General features: G+C 37.3%; 3 protein-coding genes across 4 annotated transcripts; 1 reads left to right on the plus strand and 2 right to left on the minus strand.

Moving 5' to 3' along the window:
• Nucleotides 1-43: 43 nt before the first annotated feature.
• On the minus strand, nt 44-10,715 carry LOC106134204 (squamous cell carcinoma antigen recognized by T-cells 3). Of its 2 annotated transcripts, XM_060950523.1 has the most exons (18): nt 10,498-10,715; nt 9,980-10,089; nt 9,392-9,567; nt 8,981-9,152; nt 8,270-8,423; nt 7,831-7,907; nt 7,563-7,668; nt 7,321-7,341; nt 7,132-7,200; nt 6,389-6,562; nt 5,752-5,863; nt 5,267-5,487; nt 4,523-4,799; nt 4,023-4,116; nt 3,409-3,529; nt 2,831-3,063; nt 2,305-2,493; nt 44-2,013 (listed from the first exon to the last, which is right to left on the minus strand). In XM_060950523.1, exons 1-18 carry the CDS (start codon nt 10,594-10,596, stop codon nt 1,860-1,862), a joined length of 2,559 nt encoding a protein of 852 aa, XP_060806506.1. In that variant the 5' UTR covers nt 10,597-10,715; the 3' UTR covers nt 44-1,859. The 2 variants fall into 2 exon arrangements, with proteins under 2 accessions (XP_060806506.1, XP_060806505.1); XM_060950522.1 differs by having other exon boundaries at nt 7,132-7,341.
• A 1,152-nt stretch (nt 10,716-11,867) lies between these two features.
• LOC106134205 (N-acetylglucosamine-6-sulfatase) lies at nt 11,868-20,196 on the plus strand. Its single transcript, XM_013334195.2, has 10 exons — nt 11,868-12,122; nt 14,864-15,101; nt 15,184-15,243; nt 16,004-16,204; nt 16,443-16,595; nt 16,877-17,044; nt 17,559-17,760; nt 18,045-18,343; nt 19,000-19,116; nt 19,730-20,196. Exons 2-10 carry the CDS (start codon nt 14,991-14,993, stop codon nt 19,877-19,879), a joined length of 1,461 nt encoding a protein of 486 aa, XP_013189649.2. The 5' UTR covers nt 11,868-12,122; nt 14,864-14,990; the 3' UTR covers nt 19,880-20,196.
• A 962-nt stretch (nt 20,197-21,158) lies between these two features.
• Nucleotides 21,159-23,075, minus strand: LOC106134206 (trypsin, alkaline C). Its single transcript, XM_013334196.2, has 4 exons — nt 22,951-23,075; nt 22,524-22,725; nt 21,861-22,116; nt 21,159-21,477 (listed from the first exon to the last, which is right to left on the minus strand). Exons 1-4 carry the CDS (start codon nt 23,003-23,005, stop codon nt 21,169-21,171), a joined length of 822 nt encoding a protein of 273 aa, XP_013189650.2. The 5' UTR covers nt 23,006-23,075; the 3' UTR covers nt 21,159-21,168.
• Nucleotides 23,076-23,867: the final 792 nt, after the last annotated feature.

The following is a 23,867-nucleotide window of genomic DNA, read 5'->3' on the forward strand; positions in this document are numbered from 1 at the left end:
GTATGTATGTATTATATAAAACCAAGCAATAAGAAACCAAGCGTACAACAATTAGTCTTTTATTCAGAATCAGCATTCGCTTACAACCACGAAATTATAACTTCTGACAAAAAAAAAGTACTATGGAATATAACGGTAGTAGACCAATGCACACAATAAATAAAAATATTTTTAAACAACTTAAGTTTGTTATTATAAATATGTGCAAACAAAAAAGCTGCAGTGGTTTTCTCCCAATTTTTTGTATTTGAAATACGAATGTAGTGTTAATTAATTTTAAAAAGAAATCGTATAGTACATGTAGTTTAAATTTATGTATTTTTATTTTAAAAAGCCATACTATCAATTTACAAAATGCGAATGAACGAAAATAAGCACACTCGACAAGTTTTACAAACATCTGTACTTAACCAATTTTAAGGGTCGATTTAGACCAGAATCGCAGAGCCATATAATATTAATTAATTAATAACATCTGAATGTTTGACTGAGATCCACGATTTGTTAAGTTTCTTTTGTTCCGAATATCTTACTTCCCATCTTGGATCTTGGTCATTTCAACCTCAGATTCTCCCACACAACCCGGTCAAATCATAGAAATATTTTTTAGATTATATTTAAGATCGTTATGTTATAACTTATCTCTTAAAATATCGTAATATGGTTAGACACGACGCAATAATATGTAGGTATACACGTTTCCATTCTCTATTATTGCTCCTTACTGAATTTCATGTACAAATCACTTGAAATAACTTAAAACACAAAGCATACACGCGCAACTTGATTGATTCAAAATTTTGCATGATACGATAGGAAGACCTTATTAAAGGTAATGAATCAACAGAATCACATGAATAAAAAATCAACAGATATCAATTTGTATTTATATAATATAACTACTGTTTATTAAGCTTATGTACAGTTGGCTGCCATACGCCCCAGTGTTTGCGATACAAAGGTTTTGTGGTGCACTGTATAAGTATTTAAAACAGTACTTACCTGTTTTTCCAGGGATTAGGGAATATAAGCTTGTTCGTGACTAGGCGCGGTGTGTAGAATTAAAATATCTTGTACAAGCACTACTCATACAAAAAGAGTTTTTGAAATAAATATCAGACTCGACTGACGGAAGTGAAAATACTGTAAGTAAAATACTTAACTGGCCAAAAGCGAATGGAACTGATAAAACCTCAACAATCCGCCACTTTATCCGAAAGATGGCGCCAGTGGAGATTTAAGATTAAACAGTTTTAACATTAAAACCACAAAATAGCTTGCCAACACTAAAAAAATAAAAACTTTTAATAAAAAGAAACTACCTATTAATAATCGTCTTAATCTACATATCGGTAGTGAGTAAAGAGTATTAAATGCCCGATTTGTATTGGATATATTTGTTATAGTTTAAATCATGTCTGATCAGCACAAATAATTATACCACCTCACAGATCGATTTATCGAGAAGTATCGAGATAATATTTTGTAGTTGGAAACATAGGTCTACATGTAACTCTATTTTTTACATTACATGGTTTACGTATCTGTGTCAACAATGCTTAACTATTATATAGAATTTGGTATAATGTAACATCATAGAAGTGCCAAGACCGGTTAAATGAGCCATCGCACTGATGGTCATCATAGCGCGGTTCATCTTTCTTTCTCAATTCGGAGATTCATTTGATAGATTTTCAACTGGGCAGAATATTGCGTCCTATCCAATTCGACGCATATTATTCCACAATATGGCGTTTCTCTTGTCTTATATTCTTTCGATTCCTATAGTTAGAACTTTTTTTATATACAAATATCAAATCCCTAATCGGGCATTTATCTACATTATATACTTATTTAGGCTACTTCTTGAGTAGTAAGCTTCTGAAGTCGCTATTGCTGAGTGGTCGCTTGTCGCCATTTGTGTCACCGTTGGAGTTCCCATTAGCTTTGCTGGTTGAAGGGCTGGGTTTTTGTAGGACGCTCGGGATGAAACTGCTTAGTTGTGTCCGCCGCCTAAGTAAGAAACAAATTGTTTTGTTCGAGAAAGCAAAAAGGCGGCGGTAGAAATGGAGGATAAACCACAGGCTTTCGCGCGGGACTTTACTCTCGTGGAAATTTAAAATTATATAAAAATTAGTAACGGTAATATCACAGACTTTCATTTATAATATAAGCTCGCTTTATGTAAAAACCTGGCTTACCCAATCCAGGATCTTGGTCATAGAACCCCAGGCTCCTCTCCAGATAAGTGAGGACATTGGACAACACCAGGCGAATGATGGTTACGATAGTTGGGATACTTACATTCCCCCTCCAGCGTCCCTCTTCGGCAGCCCGAGACTGGTGGTGGGGGGCGCTCGTGGTGGGGGCGCGCTGAGAGCCACGTCGATCTTCCTGGACTCCAGTTGGAGGCCGTTGGTGGCCGCGAGAGCAGCTGCCGCTGATGATTCGTCCGCGTATTCGATGTACGCGAGACCTTTCGGTTTTCCGTCTCTGGAATAGAGAAAATGACACTATATATATTTTGAACTTATATTTGTAAGCGTTATCCATGCTGTTCTGGTAAATGGCATAGAAAAAAAACATAGTTTGTGCAAACTGTTTTCGGAACACAAGCATAAAGTAAAGAGCTTAAATAAAGTAACTAAAGCTAAACTGTCACAATAATCGGTAGGATTTTTTTTTATTCATATTCGAATTAATTTAACTGAAGAAGTTCACGAACAGAAATACGGATCCCTTTTCCCCGGCTTTTTTAACAACGAATCTTATTTCGTTCGCGTCTTAACGCAAGAGAAAAAAACGTCATAAAAATAGTAATAAAACTTACTTGAAAGTGACTACCCTAACGTCGCTCAGCTTGCCATATTTATCGAAGAGTTCCGATAACGCCTTTTTCGTGCAATAAGAGAAAGGTAGGTTCTTCACAAACAGCTTGTTCTTCTCTGCCGTGGTCGCGTACTTGAACGTGGGCTTCGTCTTCTTCGCCGAGTACCGTGAGAAGAACATGGGCCGACCGTCTAATGGTGTCCGGTCGTCTTTTAAAGCTTTGTCCACTGCCTCCTGAGGAATGTTATAATCAATTTTATTCTCCACTGGAAAGTGACAAATGCCCATTGACTTCCATTATATTTACCTTAAACGATAATGTGTTATTTTCTAATTTCATTTGAAACCATTGATAAATTAGTCACTGGCTTCACGTCAGTGACTAATTACTGATTAGGTACTCCAAGTTTCGAAACATTAAAAAAATCAGATTGATCGGTTTTAACGTCGGAGGTGGGTAACGTTCCATAGTTTTTTTGTATTACCAATTTTTTATGGTTTTTCTGCCTGCCACCGAGCACCGCTCGGTCAACCAGGTACTGATGTGCTATACAAAGATGAACATATATAATCACTTACAACAGTCTTGTATTGGCAGTAGCATATCGACCCGCCGAATGCCTTGACTCCGGCCTTTACTCGCATAGACACTATATCGCCGTACTGCGACAGTTTCTTCCGAAGGTTTTCTTCATTCACTCTGAAACATACACGCATATATTTAACTCTTCTCTTTGTCACTTATAATTACTGATAAATTCAAAAATTATTTTAATTCCTTCTTCATCCTTTCTTAAGTCCCGGTAGGTTTTATCCTCACCTCTAAGGAAAGGAGCTAAGTGTGCATCTTTGACCATGATCCTGGATTGAGTAAGCAGGGTTTAATACAACGTTTACTTGTCTGTAATTAAATTTTGCAAGAAGCTTGGTTCCAGAGTATATTGTAAGTAATAAAAGTTAAGTTACGTTTCTAACCTTTGCCGAACTTTCTTAAAATCGCTTCCAATTTTAAATGTACTTTTCAACAAATGGCCTATCAAACTTTTTCTCTTTATAATATTAGTTTAGATAAGTATAGATGTAGAACGGGAGTCGATTCGTGTGATACCACTCCCGAGAAATCCCAGGGAATAGAACATAACCAGGATCAAACACAAGGAGGATTATGTTTGTAGTAATGTTTAATTCCTTACTTGAATTCTAAATTGGAGACAAAGAGAGTGCAGGCTTCACGTCCTATTCTCTCGTTTTCCTCACTCACTGTTCGCTGGCGTTTGGGCTGTGATTCTGCGAAAAAAAAAGCTACAAATTACTTGGTTGTTAATATCTAATTTTTTTATATCTAAGGCTTGCTTAAACATTTTTTTTTAATATAAAGCCAATATAGTGCCTATATGAGACCTTTAGCAAAGTTCTATCCATAAGTAAAATTATTATTGAGACAAAGAAAATTACTTTAATACATTATTATAATGGACAAAAGTCCAACATCACTAAACATGTATTTAAAAATTTAGTGTAGATTATTAATATAATATCTAAAAAAACTCAAAACTTTACCATGTTTCTTAACAGTTTTGAGATAAAATCAATCAATTATGCGGTGTTGATTGACTGACCTAAAGCATAATGAAAATCCGTCGATCATACAAATTGTAACCCACACACAAATGTTTTAATAATATAGCCTTACCATCCTCATCGTCTTCATCGTGAGATCTTTTCACTCCGCCGCTCTCTTCTTTGTCCTGCTCTTGCACCTCAACCTCCATATCCTCCTTCCTTCTCTTCCCGTCACTTCCCCCTTCCTCCCCTCCAGACTTCCTCTTCCCTTTATTCTTTGGTCTGTCATCACGTTTATTTTTCTTATCAAATTTAGCTTTCTTATCCATTGGCTTTTGATTGTGCTTTTTACCGGTCATTTTATCCTTCATAGCTTGGTAGCTATCGCGCCATTCTTGCAGTTTCGCCTAAAAATAACTTTGATCATTACATTATATTTGATTTCTGTAACATCCGAGGTCATTCTTTATCAAAAATATTGTCGTTTCAAATGAATATATATAATATACATACATACATAAAATCACGCCTCTTTCCCGGAGGGGTAGGCAGAGACTACCTCTTTCCACTTGCCACGATCCCTGCATACTTCCTTTGCTTCATCCACATTCATAACTCTCCTTTATATATATAATTCTATCTTACAACTAACAATCGCAATCAAGCAAAATTTAAAGATGTATATAAATTTGCAACCGAAAATAATTCAGATTTCCATTTCTTTAAGCATCTGCTCTGTACTTTGTATATAGACAAAGTACAGAGCAGATGCTTGATGATTTATATATACAAATATTTAAAGTGCCTAATTGATAACAATCCGTCATTTAGTAACAGTTAAATAGTTTTGAATTAACATTGACTAATTCCTTACCTCAGTGACGTCAGCACACTCTCTCAACGTCTCCAGGTCACCTAAATCCCGCTCGAAGTCCATCCACAATCGCGCCACACTTGGCGGGTAGTCCGCCACGTAACGCAACGCCCTGCGGTGTAGATCTCTGAGCTTGTTGTGCGACGGCGGCGGAGACCGGTTCGATTCCAGTTGGATCAGTGCCTCCCAGTATTTGGACATGGTTTTGTTCTCACCGTACCCTGTGGTAGATGGGTATTGTATCAAAAACCTAATAAAAAATAAATATATAGAACGGAACAAATTACACCGATTGATTTAGCCTCGAAGTACGTTCGAGACTTGAGTCACGAGATACTAACTAAACGATACTATATTTTATACATACATACATACATATGGTCACGTCTATATCCCTTTGGGGTTAACAGAACCAACATTCTTGAAAAGACTGAATGGCCACATGGTAGATAGTGGGTATTGTGTTCAATATTGTGTATACTCACTGAATATTTCCTCGAATATCTCCTTGCCTTGTTTCGGGTCCCCCATACGTTTGTATTCCAGCCGTGCCCAGAACAACGGCACCTCACAGTCATTTGCCTCTTCGCCCCAAGCCTGTAAAAATATATTTTTTTATTTTTTACTGATATCATAGAAATCGAAATAATCAAATACTTTAATCGAAGTTCAAAATTTTTATTCATTTCTATGGGACATTTCAAACATCGTTTAGGCATGAAAGTCTGTTACAGACAGACAAGTTACTTTCGCATTTATAATATAAATAGGAATTATTTTCAATTCTCTCTATCATTTAGCCAAGCTGAATGTGGCCTATCAATCTTTACTAGACTATTGGCTCTGTCTACCCCGCAACGGATATAAACGTGATTATTATGTATGCTTAAGAATAGCGAAACCTTACCGTCGAATCAAACCGAATTACAACACAATAAAACAACGACCTTATTTAACTAAAAATAAAAAAAGGCTCCTGCTATATATCATAATATTTCGCGGAATCAAATGGCGTGCTCCGATTGGTTGATCGGATTGAAATATTTTCGCACCAGAAAAAAGTTACTTTCGCTTAGGTATATCAGTATTCAAAAAAGTGGTAACACTGTTAAAGATTAGTACCTTAGCCAATGAGTCCCAGGCAAGTCGGAAAGTGCTCCTCAGCAGTTGAACTTCACTTTCATTGTTGAATGCAGTGTTTCGCCGACTGAACTCGAGCCACGCCAGCCAGAGCGCTTCGGCGTGTTTGTACGTCTCCATGCCTTTTGAGAGGGCCGTCTCGAATATTGATTTCACCTGGGAATTAAAATGAAATCATTTTTGTAAAATGTTTGTAGATAGGGTTTAAATTGGCAAAGAATATTTTCCCATTTAGTTTGCCTACTGTAGCTGTATTTTAATAATATTTAATCTAGTGCCGTGTGGTTTCCGGGATTTTAGAATAGAATCACTACTTTCTTATGGATGTTGCAAAAGGTGCCTAAGAGGTAGGCTTATAAAAATGAGACTCCTCTTATATGTTCTACAACTTGCCACTATTTGAATCTCAATTCCATCATAAAACCATATAGCTGAAGATGACCTTTTAGCCTTGTCAAGACTGTTGGCCCTGTCTACCACATAAGGGATGGGGACGACAAATTAAGTCATTTGTGTCTTATGTTTAACAAAATAGATCTTACCTTTCATAAAATTTGAGTAATGTGCGTCGTGTTAGCCAATCGCCTACAATGGAATCCCAAGTTTATAAGCCCATCCCTTAGTCGGATTCCCGACATCCATAGAAAAAACATAAAATGCGGTTCTATTCACAAGTGGCGGTACCCACACGTCACACATACTATAAGCCAACAGAGCCCACGAACCTCATGGGCGGGCTTCCCCTCGTGCTCGGCCTGCTGCATGAGGCGCGCCCAGAAGGTGTGCCTGCGCGGGCAGCGGCGCGCGCCCGCGCGCAGCACGCGGGCCAGCGTGGCGCGCGACGACACGCGGCCCGCCAGCCGCGCGTACTCCACCAGCCACGCGTGCGCGCGCTCGCTGCCCGCGCACTCCGAGCTCACGCGCTCGTACAGTACCTGGGAAGAACGACCAATTGTTTGATATTATGCAGTGTGGTACCCGGTACTAATAGAAAAAAACAGAACAGCCATTCGGTGTCGTTTATTCCATTCCTTTACTCGCTTTTGCCCCCAACTTAGTAGTATGGGAATTTTTCTTAGTGTGATCATATGTCTGGGTAGACATTTTAACATGAATATTTTTTTATTAATTTGCTTGGTTGTATAAAACAGCTCACCTTAAGAATACCATTGCTGTCACATTCCGCATATTCATCATTGCGTGACAACTCTTTAACCAAAGCAATATATTCCTCGTAAATTCTACACTTGTCTTCAGGATTCCTGAAAAGAAAGAATTTATTATTGACTTTACTGAAGATTAATGAAAACACACAATTGGACACTACTAATAACAACATTTCCATATGTTTGTTCAAATAATGAGTTTTGACTCAAGTGGACGACGAGACGAGAGGGGATCGGATAAAAATAATAAGAACTTACTCTGTAGTCAACAGCTTATCTTCATATGGCGTTATTTTATTCAAATACTCAACGGCCGCTTCATGCTGTTCTTTAATCTGTGACAAATGACATAGATAGTGAGATTTTTTTTTTGAACATAATATCTTGTTGGGTAAAGCAGTAGATATATAAGTACGCTAAAAATATAAATAAATAAATATACACGGGACAAATTAATCAGATTACAATACTATATTTTATAAAATTTTACTTTGTTCTACGTAGTGATAATTATTTAGATAAAAATCTAAGACCTAGGCCACTGCCACATGTTAGAATTCCAATTATTTGTCGGCCAGCCAAGGAAAAAGAAGAAGTTTGTATAAATCAGAATGTGGCAGGAGGAAACAATGACGCAACTTTGAGGTACATCGGAGGCAGAGGCAGATCAATACTTTTACAGAAAAAAACAAGATACCTTCTGAACATACTGCGCGTCGTGAAGCGTTGTTGCCAGCTCGTGCAGCTGTTGCCATGCTTCCTCTCCGCGCAGTAAGGGTCGCGACACAACTTCTTCAAGGCAGTACAACACTCTCTTCTGTTGCTCTTTGTATTCTTCTTCTGCTTCATTGCTGTTATAAACACTTTATTTCAAGTAATTCAATCTACAATCACATTCACAAAAATTTAGTTCACAAGTACAGTCAAAGGAACAGGAACAGGACGCCCTTTCCACATGTTTCTCTGCAGTTAACTGTACACAACTTATTTAATCTTTGGCAATGTACAAGTTTTATTCTATTCTGTGTTGTAACTAATTCTGCCCGTTAAATTTTTCCCACTTTTAAATTATAATATGATGGCGACATTTATTTCACGTCTCAACAATTTTTTTTACTTAATACGCAATGTCAAGTTTTACTAATACGAGTTCATTGTAAAAAAAAATTTTCTTTTTTATTTATAACTAGCGACCCGCCCCGGCTTCGCACGGGTGCAAAATTCGGAAAAAATTATACATAAAAACCTTCCTCTTGAATCACTCTACCTGTTACAAAAAACCGCATCAAAATCTGTTGCTTAATTTTAAAGATTTAAGCATACAGACAAACAGACTAAAATAGCGACTTTGTTTTATACTATGTAGTGATTATAAATCAAAAATTCATAGATTCTTTACCAGACATACCTTATAGACTCCAACTGCGCCTTCTCAAACTCCAACTTGGCGTCCCAGAACAGTTTCCCGGAGAAGGGGTCTGCGCCCGCGCGGTGTAACACCTCCTCCAGTTGCGCTCGCGTCTCTTTAGCGTCACCTGTACTTAGGGCCCATGAGCACCATTCCGTTAGAATAGGGATTGCTGGAAAATATAATAAAATTATCCATGTGACATTGTATGATTCTGTTTTGGCACAATAAAGTTTGTTTCGTTGAAGTGACCAAATCAATGTCATTGGTGCACAACCTGCTTTAAAACAAAAACCTGCCCCTAAATGTCAAAGTTATCAATGTAACAATAATCATAATGCAGACTAAGAAAATCTATTAAACATAAAAATGTCAGTCAAAATATATTCATAATTATGAAAACACACTTACAATAGCAGTCCATTGCTGCCTGTTTAAACAATCCTGCAATGTGCTCGCGAGACTCAGAGGAGTGTGCCAGGGAAGCCTCTGTCTGCAGCCACAGAAGCCAATGCTCGGCCCGGAGTGCCGTCATTTGTTGCAGTCGCTCAAAGGCATTGCGCCACCTGTCTAGTTCCGTCAGCGTCCTGAACAAAATTTATTCTATTTATGTAGAATAATTGTAATTTGTAATTGATGTTTCTCATGAACAGTGGAAAGCGTTGAATAGTAAACGCTGAACATACATAAATACACACCTGAGGGGTACGTACCGTGTGGTTTCCGGCACCAATAAAAAAAGGAATAGGACCATTTCATCTCGTCTCATGGATTTCATAAAAGGCACCTAAGGGACATGCTAATAAACTAGTGATTCTTCTTTTAGGTGATGGGATAGCAACCTGTAACTATTTAAATCTCAATTCTATCATTTAGCCAAAGCTCTGTCTACCCCACAAGGGATATAGGTGTGATTATATGTATGTAAGTATAATAATATAAGAGACTTTATTTTCCTTAAAAAATGATAGCAGAATAATTTATTCCAAATATTCTTACCACAAGGCCTGAATTAGCTCAATGTGTTCTTCATAATTGTAGGGATCTTCAGAAATCTTCTTTTCAAGCTCTGCCACCTTACTCTCAAGAACACCTTCATCTTCTTCATCCTTGAAAATGTTATTAAAATGATATAAGTAGTTTTAAAATATATCGCGATTATGAAGATAATATCTATTTAATTACTTCTTTTACAAATTCAATTAATTTGCTATGCTCAATCTCAGAAACTTAATAAATAAATCAGCTTGGGCAAGTATATATATTTAGCGTAGGTAAATGTTTGATCGCGTAAATATTTGAAATGACACATCTTCATTAAAACGGAGAGCACAACTAGTTGGAATCTTTATACATTGATTAGAAGGCCAGTTGGATCTTTTAGTCGTATTAAAACAGAACCACCACACAAAAAAAAAACAAAGTATTCCGCTTAAAATGTTCGAAGTATTTAAAGTGATTTACTTTTAAATTGGAACGTGAAAAAGGAAGGAGAAATGCGGAAAATTAAAGCTTACGTCCGAATCTTCAGAATCTTGTTCGTCTTCCTCAACAACCACTTCTATTTCATTTTCCTCCTCAGACTCATTCCTCACTTCATCCTCAACGATAGCCATTGCTATAATGTAAAATAAAGAAAGACAATATGATCTGATTGCCTGTTTGTTATTAATTTTCGAAATTACATTACACTTAGGATTGCATTCATACACAAAGCGAAATTATTATGGCGGCTGACTTCTGCCATTGTCATAACTGACATTGTTTTTTTTTTAATTTGAACTCTGTGTGTGCAAACATAATATAAGCAAAGAACCCCAGAATAAGTATTTAACTATATTTGTTTCACTATCTGTGCCTTCGTCCATGTGGAATAATTTTATACGTTTTTTTTTCACATTTTCCAATATTTATTCGCTCCTTATAGTTGCAGCGTAATGTTATATAGCCTAAAGCCTTCCTCGATAAATGGTCTATTCAACGCAAATTTTTTTCAATTCGAACTAGTAGTTCCTAAGATTAACTTTGTTTTTTTGAACGAAAAAAAAAAACAATCAAACAAACCCTACAGCTCTTATAATATTAGTTTAGACTTTAGATTATTGAAAAGTGATACCGCAGCGAAGATAATAGTGTGTCTTCTTTTCGTTCCGCACAAATTGTAAAAGGCAATCAAGGATATAAACTTGGGATTCTTCTTATAGACGTTGGGAGAGCTACCTTTAAAGATTATATTGTTGGTAAAAAAGCTGTTTTATGTATGTTTATTTATTATTTATTCTTGATTAAAAAATATGGTTTCTTTTTATTGTATGTATGTACATAGTTATAGTGGGAGAGATGAATCGAGCTCGACCACCACTAAAGGAAAGATCTTCCGCCAAGCTTGGTGTTATATCTGGGGTATCGTGGCTTCGATGATTTAAGTTCAAATCAAATCAAATCAAAATAATTTATTTGTAAATACAGGTAAATAAGTTGAAGGTTATATATTGTGGCATGTGACGTTCGGAGAGATTTTCACAGTGTTATTGTATGAGCTAAGCATAAATTAAGCGAAAGACGTTTTGTATGAACTGTACTGTGTACTTAATACTAGAATGCTCTCATAGTATGTGCACTATGAGAGCATTCTAATATTAAGTATTTTACTGACGTTACATCAGTGATGCACTTTTTCTTTCTTTCTTTTCTATAAGCCATAATGCTTCCGGACTTTCGGTGATTCTGCTAACGTCATGGTTTGAAGAGACACTAAGGTACGAAATTGGTTACGGAACGGTCATGAAAGAGAAGGTTAACAAAATATGTACAAACACAAAGTGATGCAGTGTTTTCTATGCCATGCCATTATAAATAAAACTCAAAGCTATCTTCAATGTCAGTGTCACTGTCATTATTCATTTGCGTCAAGTTCGCGTCAATGGCGTCAATTACTTGTTAATAAGATTTTTTTTTGGAAAAATATTACGTAGGTTCATTCCTCGTATCTGTAGGTATTTGTTTGCCAATCGATTTTCGTAGAAATTAAACAAAGTATTCATACGATATATTGTTAAATAAGCTTCATTATAAATCATAAAATGGGAAAAAAAGGTGTTGTGGCATTTGTGAAAGATTTTTACTATGACCCCTTCAAATGGTAAGAATACATAACCTCAAAGTAATTGAGATTGATTCTCAGTTTCAAAGAAATAAAATTATTGGGTGATACTGTGAGTTGGTAATGAGTTCATACCAATACACTCTAAATAAATTATTTCTTTACAAATATTTCAAAAACCATTCGATAAAGTATTTGGGAATTTCTTACAGTTTTACGGCAGTTAGCTCATACGCTCGAAATTTTGTTTCATCCTTTATTGTATGAATAACCAAAAATCTTCTCTTAGTGCTAGAGAAACATGATCCGGCTCAACTCTTAAAACGGGCCACCGCCAGAGAGGTTGGGGAGGGGGTGGGGAGGGTGGGGGAGGGTTTGTATGACCCCCCCCAAGTATTTTTTTTTGCCGGAAGCCCCCCCTTTTTTTATACGAATTTTTGAAAATCTTAAAAATTGCACTAAACAACGCAATATTTTCGGTTTGTCATTGTAAACTGTGTTAATGTAGTATTAAATAATTAGTTTGTCGATAAAACATGTACAACACATTAATTAATATATTTTAGCACTAAAAATATAGTCAAAAACTTTGCTTAAAAGTAAAAACAAAAAAGACACTAACTATGAACAGAACGCAATCCGCCGTTTTGGTTATGTGCTACTGTCATCTTATCTACTGACTTCGAAAGTAGCTGTCGGTAAATGGACAGCAGGGGGTGCAGGGGGGCGCAGCCCCCCCGCACGGGGGGGTTGGGGGGCGGTAGCCCCCCGCAATGAATAGAAACAAATTAGTCACAAATCAAACTCGGTTTGGTTAGGTTGGTGTAAACCACCAAAGCGGAGCGAGCGAAGCGAGCGGAGCATTCAAACTGAGTAAAAAAGTATAATAGACAGTACATATAGGTTAGGTTAGGTTTAACTCACCTTCACCCCTTTCATCCCTTCTGACTTTCCCCCCTCCTTGCCCATCTGGCGGTTAATGACCTTTAGCACACTTTTTATATGAAAACTTTAAAAATTCGTAAAAAAAAAACTATAGGCTTCCGGCAAGGGGGGGTCACGGGAGGGGGGGTGTTAACCCCTCCCCCATCCCCCTGCCCCCTCCTTACCCCTCTCCGGCGGTGGCCCGTTTCAAGAGTTTAACCCATGATCCCTTGTTAATACAACCAAAACCTGTTTAAGCAACAGCATATCGACCTACCTAAATTCACTGCAAATTTGCCTCCATGTAGGGTAATCTCATATGTGGTTGCCTGTACAAGTCAAATTTCAGCCTCTTACACCTTGTAACCTCATTTGTAAAGGCTATATTTTATGTTGTTATTCATTAATTCATTTGACTTGATTTTTAAATCCTTAACCTATCCAGTTGTATGTTCCCTTCAAGTCTTCTTGGTTTGGCATTGGCTCTCTACTTTCTTAGGGATAAAGATGTGTAATATGTATATTAAAATGCATGGTCATTGATAGAGACTGTGTAAAGGTATCTGCCCTTTTAATCTTAACTATTAATCTTAATGTTTAATCACTGTTTTTGTATCAATCCTTATATACTTGATGTTGGCTTAAAAAAATTGAAGTTAGCACCTACTCAAAGTTAGCACTATAATAGAATAGTTCTATAGTGATTGGAAAGAAATTTCTAGTTTAAAAAAAACAGCTATATAAAAAATACCTGTTAATAAAAAAAAGAAAAGATTTGGCTTAACTCTTAAAACGGGCCACCGCCAGAGAGTTTCGGGAGGGGGTGGGGAGGGTGGGGGAGGGTTTGTATGACCCCCCCAAGTATTTTGTTTGCCGGAAGCCCTTTATATGAATTTTTGAATATTTTTGGTCTGTCATTGTAAACTGTGTTAATTTAGTATTACATAATTAGTTTGTATATTAAACATGTACAATACATTAATTAATATTTTTAGCACTAAACTTTGCTTAAAAGTAAAAACAAAAAAGACACTTACTATGAACAAAACGCAATCCGCCATTTTGGTTATGCGCTACTGTCATCTTATCTACTGGCTTCGAAAGTAGGTGTTGGAAAACGGACAGCGGGGGGTGCAGGATGGCGCAGCCCCCCGACACGCGGGGGGGGGGGGGGGGGGCAATGAAAAAAAAAACAAATGATCACAAATCAAACTCGGTTAGGTTAGGTTAGACTGGTGTAAACTACCAAAGCTGAGCGAGCGAAGCGAGCGGAGCATTCAAACTGCGTCAAAAAAGTCTAGTATAGGTTAGGTTAGGTTTAACTTCCCTTCACCCCTTTCATCCCTTCTTACTTTCCCCCCCTTGCCCATCTGGCGGTTAATGACCTTTAGCACACTTTTTATATGAAAACTTTAAAAAATCGTAAAAAAAAACTATAGGCTTCCGGCAAGGGGGAGTCACGGGAGGGGGGGTGTTACTCCCTTAAAATAAAAATTTCCTCAAAATCAGCCCAGCAGTTTAGTTGTGAAAGCATAACAGACTTATGTATTTTTTATTTGGATAACATTGTACACATAGTTCTTTGAAGTTATCGGTGGAAATTGTTTGAGAATGTACTTATCTATGTTACCTTACTTGGGTTATCAGTGTATTATTCTAGTAACAATATTTCTTGTTAAAATAGAATACCCTTGTAACATAATTTGATAAGTAAATTCTCTACTAAGATTATTTTGAAATAATAAAGTTTTGAAACATTATTAGTTTTTAACATAATTATTGAGGACAATGCCAATTATTTAAATACTCAAAACGTAACAAATTAGTTGCTAATCCCTGACCTTTTTATCTTTCAGGTCGGTTGTCAAGAGTGTTGGTTTCTTCGCAGTCGGAGTGATAATCGCTAGCGAGTGCACAGGCTTAGAGCCCATGCCTGCCATTCCACAATAAATTTAAAAAAAAGTTTATTTTTTTAAGAACACAATGTTAAAGTATTTATTTTTATTGTTTGTGGCACAAACTGCACTGTGTGAAAGGAGACCCAATTTCGTTATTATATTAACTGATGATCAAGATGTTGTTTTGGATGGTATGGTTAGTAAATTGTTCATATCAAATGTATAATACAATGAATAAATAGTTTAGTGAAACAAACTGTTGTTTTATTTCATTTCAGAGCCCGATGAAAAATGTGCAAAGGTTTATTGCTGATGAGGGAATAACATTCACTAATTCAGTAAGTATTGATTTGGAGAGGCTTGTAGATGTTCATCATACCAGATTTTGCCCTTATTTTAAAATGCAGACTTTAACCACCTTCAAAAATAAGGTGGTTTTCAGTTTGGACTGTATGTTTGTCTGTTCGATTATCTCTCGTTTCGCTGAACCGATTTTGATGCAGTTTTCAGGAAAGTGGTTACACTTGGGAGAAGGTTTTAGAAATTAACTTTGTTTACAAAAGTATTGCAAACAAAACTTATCAGTCATTAGAATGTGTCCTATACATAGTAAATAATTAATGATTCTTCCTCTACATTTGAGACTTTTTCTCAATTCCCTTTTTTTACAATGAATCCCACCTTGAAATGGAAAAATTTACTAGATTCTTGTTACCCCATTCATGAAACCGTAGTGTTGCTATAGATATTGAAAAATTACCACCAGTTGCGACGTCATATTAATCAATTCTGTCATATATTATCCTGTATTCAGGTTACAGTCTACTATTTGTGATCGCCGGTGGTCGAATCGGTAAAGTACGGTGCGCCCGGTTAAAATCCGTGTGGCGTAAAAAAAATTTTTCGTAGTTATGTACATTTCATTCAGGCAACTGGATGTGTAATCATGATTGATCCAATACGGGTAAGGTTCCCCTGCTCCTCTCCAGAGTGGTGAGGATGTCACTGGGACTAAAGCCAAGAGGAAGGAGTCTTCTACCACTATTATATAGTTATACATCTTAGAAACAGTCACATACAACATTCCACAATTTTCAGTTCGCTGCCTCCCCTGTGTGTTGTCCAAGTCGCTCAAGTCTCCTCACAGGGTTGTACCTCCACAATCATATGACTAGGAACAACAGTTTGGATGGCGGTTGCTACGGAGAGCGCTGGCGAGCGAACGAAGGAAGAGTGTTCGCGAACACGCTTCATACGGCTGGATATAATACTTTTTATGCTGGAAAATATTTGAACCAGGTACTATAATTGTATGGGGTACCGTATTTGTCTTGATTTACTGAAATCTGAGAGACTGGCCGTCATTATTAGGTCTGGTTCTCTTAGGAAACTCTTTCTTATTTGGAGGGATAGAGACATCTTCATCCGAGATCTCTGCCTTATTCTTTTCCTTCATCCACATTCATCACTTGCAAGCTCGTTGGGAGCACTAATTCTTAAGGCACAAAAGTTAACTTTAAAAATCTTTTAATTTCAGTATGGCATAAAACATGCTGGTGGAACTGAGCGAGTGCCCCCAGGATGGACCGAATGGCACGGACTGGTCGGCAACTCAGTTTACTATAACTACACTCTGTCTAACAACGGAGTTGCTACACATTCCACAGACTTGTATCTCACTGATGTTATTGTAAGTACTAACAGTTGCATTCATGTTTTTAAAAACTATAATAACAGCTATAGATATAGATAATAGCTAATGATTAATTTCCTGAATGAATACAAAAATATAAAAAGAAGGTGGTGAAACCTGCGCTCTAAAAGCACGTCGTAAAACGCTCGCTTTTTCTGTGAGGTACGCTCGCTTTTACTGTAAGGTACGCTCGCTTTTCTAATAAATATAAGCTGTTTCCATTTAACCGAAGTCATAAGGCCTTATACATTCATTACCAATATTATTATTAATTTCAGCGAGACCTCGGCATCAGTTATATTGAAAATCAAACGGAATCACAGCCGTTTTTCATGGTTCTTGCACCCCCCGCCCCGCACGAGCCCTTTACCCCTGCGCCGAGACATAAAGGAAAGTTCAGTAATGTTACAGCGGTGAGGCATCCTAACTTCAACATTGCTGCTGATGTAAGTAGTGTTTAACGTTCTTCTGAATATTGAAAACTTGATTTGAAAGTAGCTCAAGGCGCTTATTTACTACAAATTGCCATGTCGGCGACATACTTGTGTTTATGATCGCCTGTTTCGGAATCTATGGAAATCTTATACGTATTTATAATATGTTCTCTAAATCAGCATCCTTTAAATTAATTTGACTAAGCGATAGGCTTATATACTTGGGATTCCTCTTGTAGGCGACGGGCTAGCACCTGTCATTATTTGTTTGTATAACATCATTATGCCATACAGCTGAACGTGGCCTTTCAGTCTTATCAAGACTGTTGGCTCTGTCTATCGCGCAAGGGATATAGACTTGACTATATATATGTATTAGTTTTCCTAAAATATGTGCAATTTGCCCCTAAATACATTAAAAATATAACACATATATGCCATATATATACAGCTTGCGGTGTGCTCTATAGTATTAACCATAGACTAGATTTTTTTTAGTAGGTATAAATTTTCTTATCTATTACAGGACAAACACTGGCTGTTAACAATGCCCCCCTCCCCCCTCCCCGATTCGATGTTGCCAGAACTGGACAACGTGTACCGATCTCGATGGGAGGCATTATTGTCTGTGGATGAGATGGTCGCGGACGTGGTACAAGCATTGTATGACCAAGATCTGATGGAGAACACATACGTTATTTATACGTCGGATAATGGATATCATATTGGTGAGTAACAGTTAAAAGGAAACGCTTTTATAGTGATTACATGATCCATGATAGGTTCCCCTGCAAAGGCGGCGGAAGCTGATTTAATTAATCCAGGATCATGATTAAAAAAAGACGCACTCCTGACGCCCTCTCCAGAGAGTCTCTAAAATCTCCTAAATACCTCACATCATAAGATCAATGTCGGTCTGTTGCCAAAGTTAGTATTTTATTTTTGAACCATAAAACAATTAATAATCCATAAGCTTTTAAGTTTAAAACCTCATCAGAATACATAATTTCAGGTCAATTCTCTCAACCATACGACAAGCGGCAGCCCTACGAATCGGACATACGCGTGCCTTTCGTGATCCGAGGGCCTGACCTCAAGAAGAACGTCAAAAACCATCAGCCAATAACAAACGTAGATTTAGCACCGACTATTCTGAAGCTTGCTGGTGTGAAAGGACCCCAAATGGACGGAAAACCTATAGATTTCGAACAAGCCGTGGTAGAAAGATATTTGCTAGTGGAATATTATGGAGAAAGTGGCGGGTCTGTGGATGAGAATTGTCCCTGGGTGTATGATAAAGAGAATCTTGAGGTAACATAACGTAACATATAATCACGTCTATATTCCATGCGGGGTAGACATAGCCACAGTCTTCAAAAGACTGAAAAGACACGTTCAGCTGTTTGGCTTATTGATAGAATTGAGATTCAAATAGTGACAGGTTGCTAGCTCATCACCTAAAAGAGGAACCCCAAGTATATAAGTCTAATTTATCTTGAGGTGAGTGTTTTATACATATATATAGGTAAAAATGATTTTTGCTGAAAAAAACTGTTTTCAATTTTATTTTGAAGGCAGCAGCTGAGAATGTAATCGGAAATTCGCTATTGTGAGCGAGAGAGAAGGCAGAAGTTCTAAATATGAAGTAATATGTCGATATTGCCCTCTTTAAAAATATATTCATGATTATTGTTTTTACTACAGAATGTAAATGGTAAATGTAGTGCATAAATCACTCTATATTATAAAGTTCCCTATTTTGTCTGTCTGTATATATCCCATAATCTCCGAAGGTCTATCTATAAATGCTACCCGTGCGTAGCTGGGCCGGGTCGCTTGTTATGAAATAAATATGTTACTAGTCTTCGTCGAGCATCCAACCCTTAATCTTATTATATAGATACTTCCTTTGGAAATGCTTTCACGAATAAATATGTATATAAGTAGTAAAAACGCTTTTATTTTAGCTCTGCTCACCAAAAGCCGACTGCAAATGTCAAGACTCCAGAAACAATACGTTCGCGTGTGTGCGTCACATCGCAAAACTAGCAGATATGAAGTACTGCGCATTCGCTGACCAAAAGGTTTGTACATAAATATTAAATACATAATAATCACGTAGGACGTAACTTATTAAGGTCGTCCTGGTAAAGGGTCAGGTCAAAAGTACCCGAAACCGCCGAGCTTGCATGAAGAGAGTTATGAATGTGGATGAAGCGAAGGAAGTATGCAGAGAACGTGGCAAGTGGAAAGAGGTAGTCTCTGCCTACCCCTCCGGGAAAGAGGCGTGATTTTATGTATGTATGTATGTAATAATCACGTTTATATCCCTTGCGTATGCTATATAGCTTAGTGATGGGATTGGGATATAAATAGTTATAGATTGATAGCCCATTGTGTGCAAGAAGAATGCTAAAAGAATGCTAATTAAGGTGTAAGCACGCACACGCACCACTAGTCACGATTACTGTATAGTTACATACATAGATACATACCTTACAGACCGCTCCCGCTTCCTCCACACTCATTACTCTTAATGATGGCTATATAATGGAATTGAGATTCAACAGTGAATAGGTTGCTAGCACACCGCCTAAAAGAAGAATCCCAAGTGTGGTGATTCACTTTTATACTTACAATTTTCTTTGTCTTTTAATTTTATGAAGAATAATAAAGTCTGATATTCCTTCTTTACAGGCATTCGTGGAAATGTACAATTTGGCAAGCGACCCCTTTGAGTTGGAGAACATAGCGAATGAAGAGTTTCAGTCTATTATTATTTGGTACGAAAAAGCGTTAGCCCACTTGGTCAAATGCAAGGGTGCTGATTGCAAATATCCGATCTAATTTGTGACCAAAAACATATTTGTGATTTTATGAAGTGTTTCTTGAGCGTGAACATATTATAAATATAGTACCTATATTGCACAAATTCATATATATTATAAATATATAATGTTACTTTCACTATCAAGGGATATTGTGTGTTAAGTAGGTTTACTTCGGACAGATAACTCAAAGAGTGGGCCGTTGGGTATAAAAGCTACATGTAAATTTAGACATTCCATGTGAAAATATATGTAGATTTATCAGTGTTCGAAAATCTCACGGAAGCAAACCACGTGTTTTACTTAAGTAACGAAAATAAATGATGTTCGAGAATAGAATAAGACTTTTACTTTAACACACACCCACACATCCCATATCCCGTGAATATGCCGTATAGAGTACTTAAATAGAATCAATAGTCACAATCCACGTTAAGCTTGATATGGAATTGACATTTTGAATAGGTTGATGGCTGAAGATAAAGAGTTTGACTGATTGACTTTAATCATGTTCTTCCTTGGCTTTAGTCACGGTTGCATCCACCACCATCGAGAGGAGCCCGGGGTATGCCTTTGACCATGGATCTTGGATCGGGTGACCTCCGCAACCTTTGCCTTTGCAACCTCATGCGTATTGGATTGACCATGCTTACAAATCCAGTTGCTTGAATCTGCAGGTTTCCTCACGATGGTTTACCCTGACCGTAAAAGCATCGGTTATTACCAGAGATCGGAATAGGTAGATTGATTTTATGTACTTGCATCATGAATTACCATAGAAAGCATAACATGGATAAGTCTCTTTTCCGGGATTCCATTTCAGTACTTACGGGATTGAATGAAATATTATAAATTTATGGATTTTCAAGCCACAACACATGAAATTTATAGAAAGCAAGTCGGGGGAAAACAGCTACCACTAAAATATTGTTCATCCCACTTGTAAAAATTCCGGAAAAAGTCTTAATAATTTACAAATCCCGCAATCCTGGAGGCATGTCCATATTAATATATACGTTTCAGTTCATTGACCTCAATTCAATCTACCTATTCCGATCTCTGGTTAATACTCAAACTAATGCAGGTACATAACTTTGAAAATAGTCAATGGCTCATGGCCGAGGTGGGATTCAAACCTGTGTGTCTTTTTGTGCCACACGCAATTTAACCGACCACCTCCGACGCTCTTACTTATTGACTTTAAGCATATAAATTTATAATGTTTTTACGCACTTTACCATGAAATCAATCAATTATAATTATGGTACTCTATAAAAAGTTAAATAAAACACGATTCATAACAAAATATTATTTATTCAACGCCACAGTTTTGATGATCCAATCTGTGTAGCTAGAAATCTTGGTATACACACCGGGGTAGTACCGGTGGCCACAAGAGTAGCCATATGAGACCAGACCGACCACCAGTCCCTTGTAAATGAGTGGCCCCCCTGAATCTCCGAAGCACCCGTCTACCCCGCCAACGTTGAGCAGTCCAGCGCACATCATTTTGTCGTCTATTACAGCTGAAATAGTCTTGTATCTAGCAGCGCAGACTTTTTGGTCTATGGTGTACATCATGGCGTGCTGTAATTGGTCTGGCTGGGGGCCGTCGACCTGAAAGTTTTTTATGTTTAGGCAGGTATCTCATTTTCCTGCAAATCTAATGATTTGGTATCGTCATACTTTCTTGCAATAACTTGTTTGATTGTTTGTTTTATCTTTATTGCACAGAAATTTACATATCATTTAGTTTTACCTTCGTAGGAATGAGTTCGTGAGCCCAAGCAAATAAAACGCCTAAGCTGAATGAGGTTCTTCTGTGCAGAGGCCCTCCTAGATCATGGTCAAAGGCGGATGGCACCTAAGTACCTATTCGAAATGCATTGGAGGAGGCTTATGTCCTATGTCCTAGTGTGAACAAAAACGGCTAAAAAAGAAATAGTAGATAAGTATTTTAAGTTGATGGGGGTAACCCCATCAAGTAAGAGTAATCTTACCTCCTTAGACCCCCATCCTACAAGCGTACATAGCGAGTTTGGCTTAACTTCAGTGCCGCGGTTAATTATCGTGCCCTGTCTAACATTCTGACCCAGGACGAAAGGTCTTGTCACCACCACAACGGCAATATCCCTCGTGTAGTAATATTTATTAAACTTCTGATGAGAAATTATTGTTTTCACGCTGTGTAACACTCCGCCTCGGGAACGGAATGAAGAACCCACGCGTATCTTCCAGTACTTCGGTTGAGTGTAGCTGAAACGTAAAACCTTTTGTTGGGTAGGTTATCTACCTCTATTAAACATTTTCGACGAATAAACTAAACATGTTATGGACGGACTTTAATAAAATTTTAAAACATACTTTGACGAATTACTTATAGAAAGTTCTGAAAAATTTTCACGGGTTTTTTAAGGTAGTATCACGCACAGTCAACAAGTAGGTACCTAATTTATATCGCAAGGCTTAGGTACCAGAAAAATTTCATAGGAATTGTTTTCTGTAGTAATAACATATAGTCTTTAGTGCAACTTTGATTTGGTCTGTATGTTACACTCTAAATCTGAGTAGGTAGGTATTTTCATTCCAATATAAGTAATCTTACCTAACTTTATCAAAAATAACGCTTTACGTAGTTCATGCCTACTTATGTAGGTACTTACTTCAAGCCAGTATTATCATTGTACTGAAAACAATGCGCGGTGGAGATCACATGCCGCGTCGTCAGTATCACACCAGCGCAGTGTTGCACGTAATACTGGCTTCCCCATGAGTCCAGGAGTAGCTGGGCCAGTATCGGGTACTGGGTGATGGTCGTCGGGGATCCCCCCACCACTCGCCCGAATATCAGGAGTTGGGAGTTAGCTGGGGACAGTGAAATGCTTGCTGAAATTTTTCAAGGAAGCGGAGCTGCAGTGGTTGCAATAAGGAACACCAGAGATAATATAAGAGAGACGGATGGAAATCAAAACTTGATAAGTAATGCCTATGCTATGTAGCTTACAAGGATTTCCTTTCCGTTTCCGACGTGTTTTCAAACGATATTTCCTTTAAATAAAGAATCACAAGTAAAAAATCTTACTTGCTTACCTTGATATATCTGAATTATTGTCACTACAAACAATATCACGAACTTTGAAATCATATTGATATAGAAAAGTTTAAAATTTATTTCAAAATGATGTGCACTTCTTCGTCAGATCATTAGTAATGCTTATAGCGGACTGAGTTCGTTTCGAAGGCCATAATATAAGATTATGAAGAGATGGCACTGACTCTGTAGATATATGTGCTTAGCGGTGATTTTCAAGTTATTGTATAATAGGACCATTCATATTTGATACTAAGACTAAGAGAAATATAGAACCTCTATAAATATAAGTATACTTGGCATAGGCATGCGTGTTACCTCCAAGGACTGTCGACTGAGTTGAGAGGAAGTTCTAAGCTAGAACACACTAATTTTTGGAACCTTGCTGAAGTAGGCCCGGTCTTACAATACCTACTGTCACTGTACAATACAAGTGAATCCATCTAGTTCTCTTGTAGGGACGGTATGTTGCACTTTTTGATCAAATGTGTTATAATACCATCTTCTAAGGGGTTTGAAGACACGATTATTGTAGTTATATCTGTTTTACCTACCTCTTTGGTTAGTTAAATTCTGTTTCATGGCTTCATAATATCCGAAAAGATTCGTAGTCTTGGCCTGGTCAAAATCAATCCAACTATCTTTTCATATTAGTCGTTCTGCGATTTATAAATAGCCCGCATCTTAAATACTTACTACTATGAAGATTAATCACTTGGGTAAGTAAATACATGGTTTAACATGCCATAAGAAACTTACACCTGTTGATGACTTGGGATGGAAAACAAAACAACTAAAGCGCTAGTCACACAACTATGACGGCTATGCTAATTTATAGGCTTAGCTTAGAGTTTAAATAATTTTTAAAACTTAACCTACAAGTCAATGACCCGTCTATCCCACTAGTTCCAATGAG

This window comes from Amyelois transitella, chromosome 22, assembly GCF_032362555.1.
Source record: "Amyelois transitella isolate CPQ chromosome 22, ilAmyTran1.1, whole genome shotgun sequence".
Lineage (NCBI taxonomy): Eukaryota > Metazoa > Arthropoda > Insecta > Lepidoptera > Pyralidae > Amyelois > Amyelois transitella.

Coding starts and splice junctions, on each gene's coding strand:
- LOC106134204 (XM_060950522.1), bottom strand. CDS start 10,596: ATGGCTATCGTTGAGGATGAAGTGAGGAATGAGTCTGAGGAGGAAAAT. Junction 9,153..9,391: donor GGCAGCAATGGACTGCTATT/GTAAGTGTGTTT, acceptor TATATTTTCCAG/CAATCCCTATTCTAACGGAA. Junction 2,494..2,830: donor GTTAGGGTAGTCACTTTCAA/GTAAGTTTTATT, acceptor TCTCTATTCCAG/AGACGGAAAACCGAAAGGTC.
- LOC106134206 (XM_013334196.2), bottom strand. CDS start 23,005: ATGATTTCAAAGTTCGTGATATTGTTTGTAGTGACAATAATTCAGATA. Junction 22,726..22,950: donor AATAATTCAGATATATCAAG/GTAAGCAAGTAA, acceptor CACTGTCCCCAG/CTAACTCCCAACTCCTGATA. Junction 21,478..21,860: donor TAGGATGGGGGTCTAAGGAG/GTAAGATTACTC, acceptor AAAAACTTTCAG/GTCGACGGCCCCCAGCCAGA.
- LOC106134205 (XM_013334195.2), top strand. CDS start 14,991: ATGTTAAAGTATTTATTTTTATTGTTTGTGGCACAAACTGCACTGTGT. Junction 15,244..16,003: donor GAATAACATTCACTAATTCA/GTAAGTATTGAT, acceptor CACAATTTTCAG/TTCGCTGCCTCCCCTGTGTG. Junction 18,344..18,999: donor ATGATAAAGAGAATCTTGAG/GTAACATAACGT, acceptor CTTTTATTTTAG/CTCTGCTCACCAAAAGCCGA.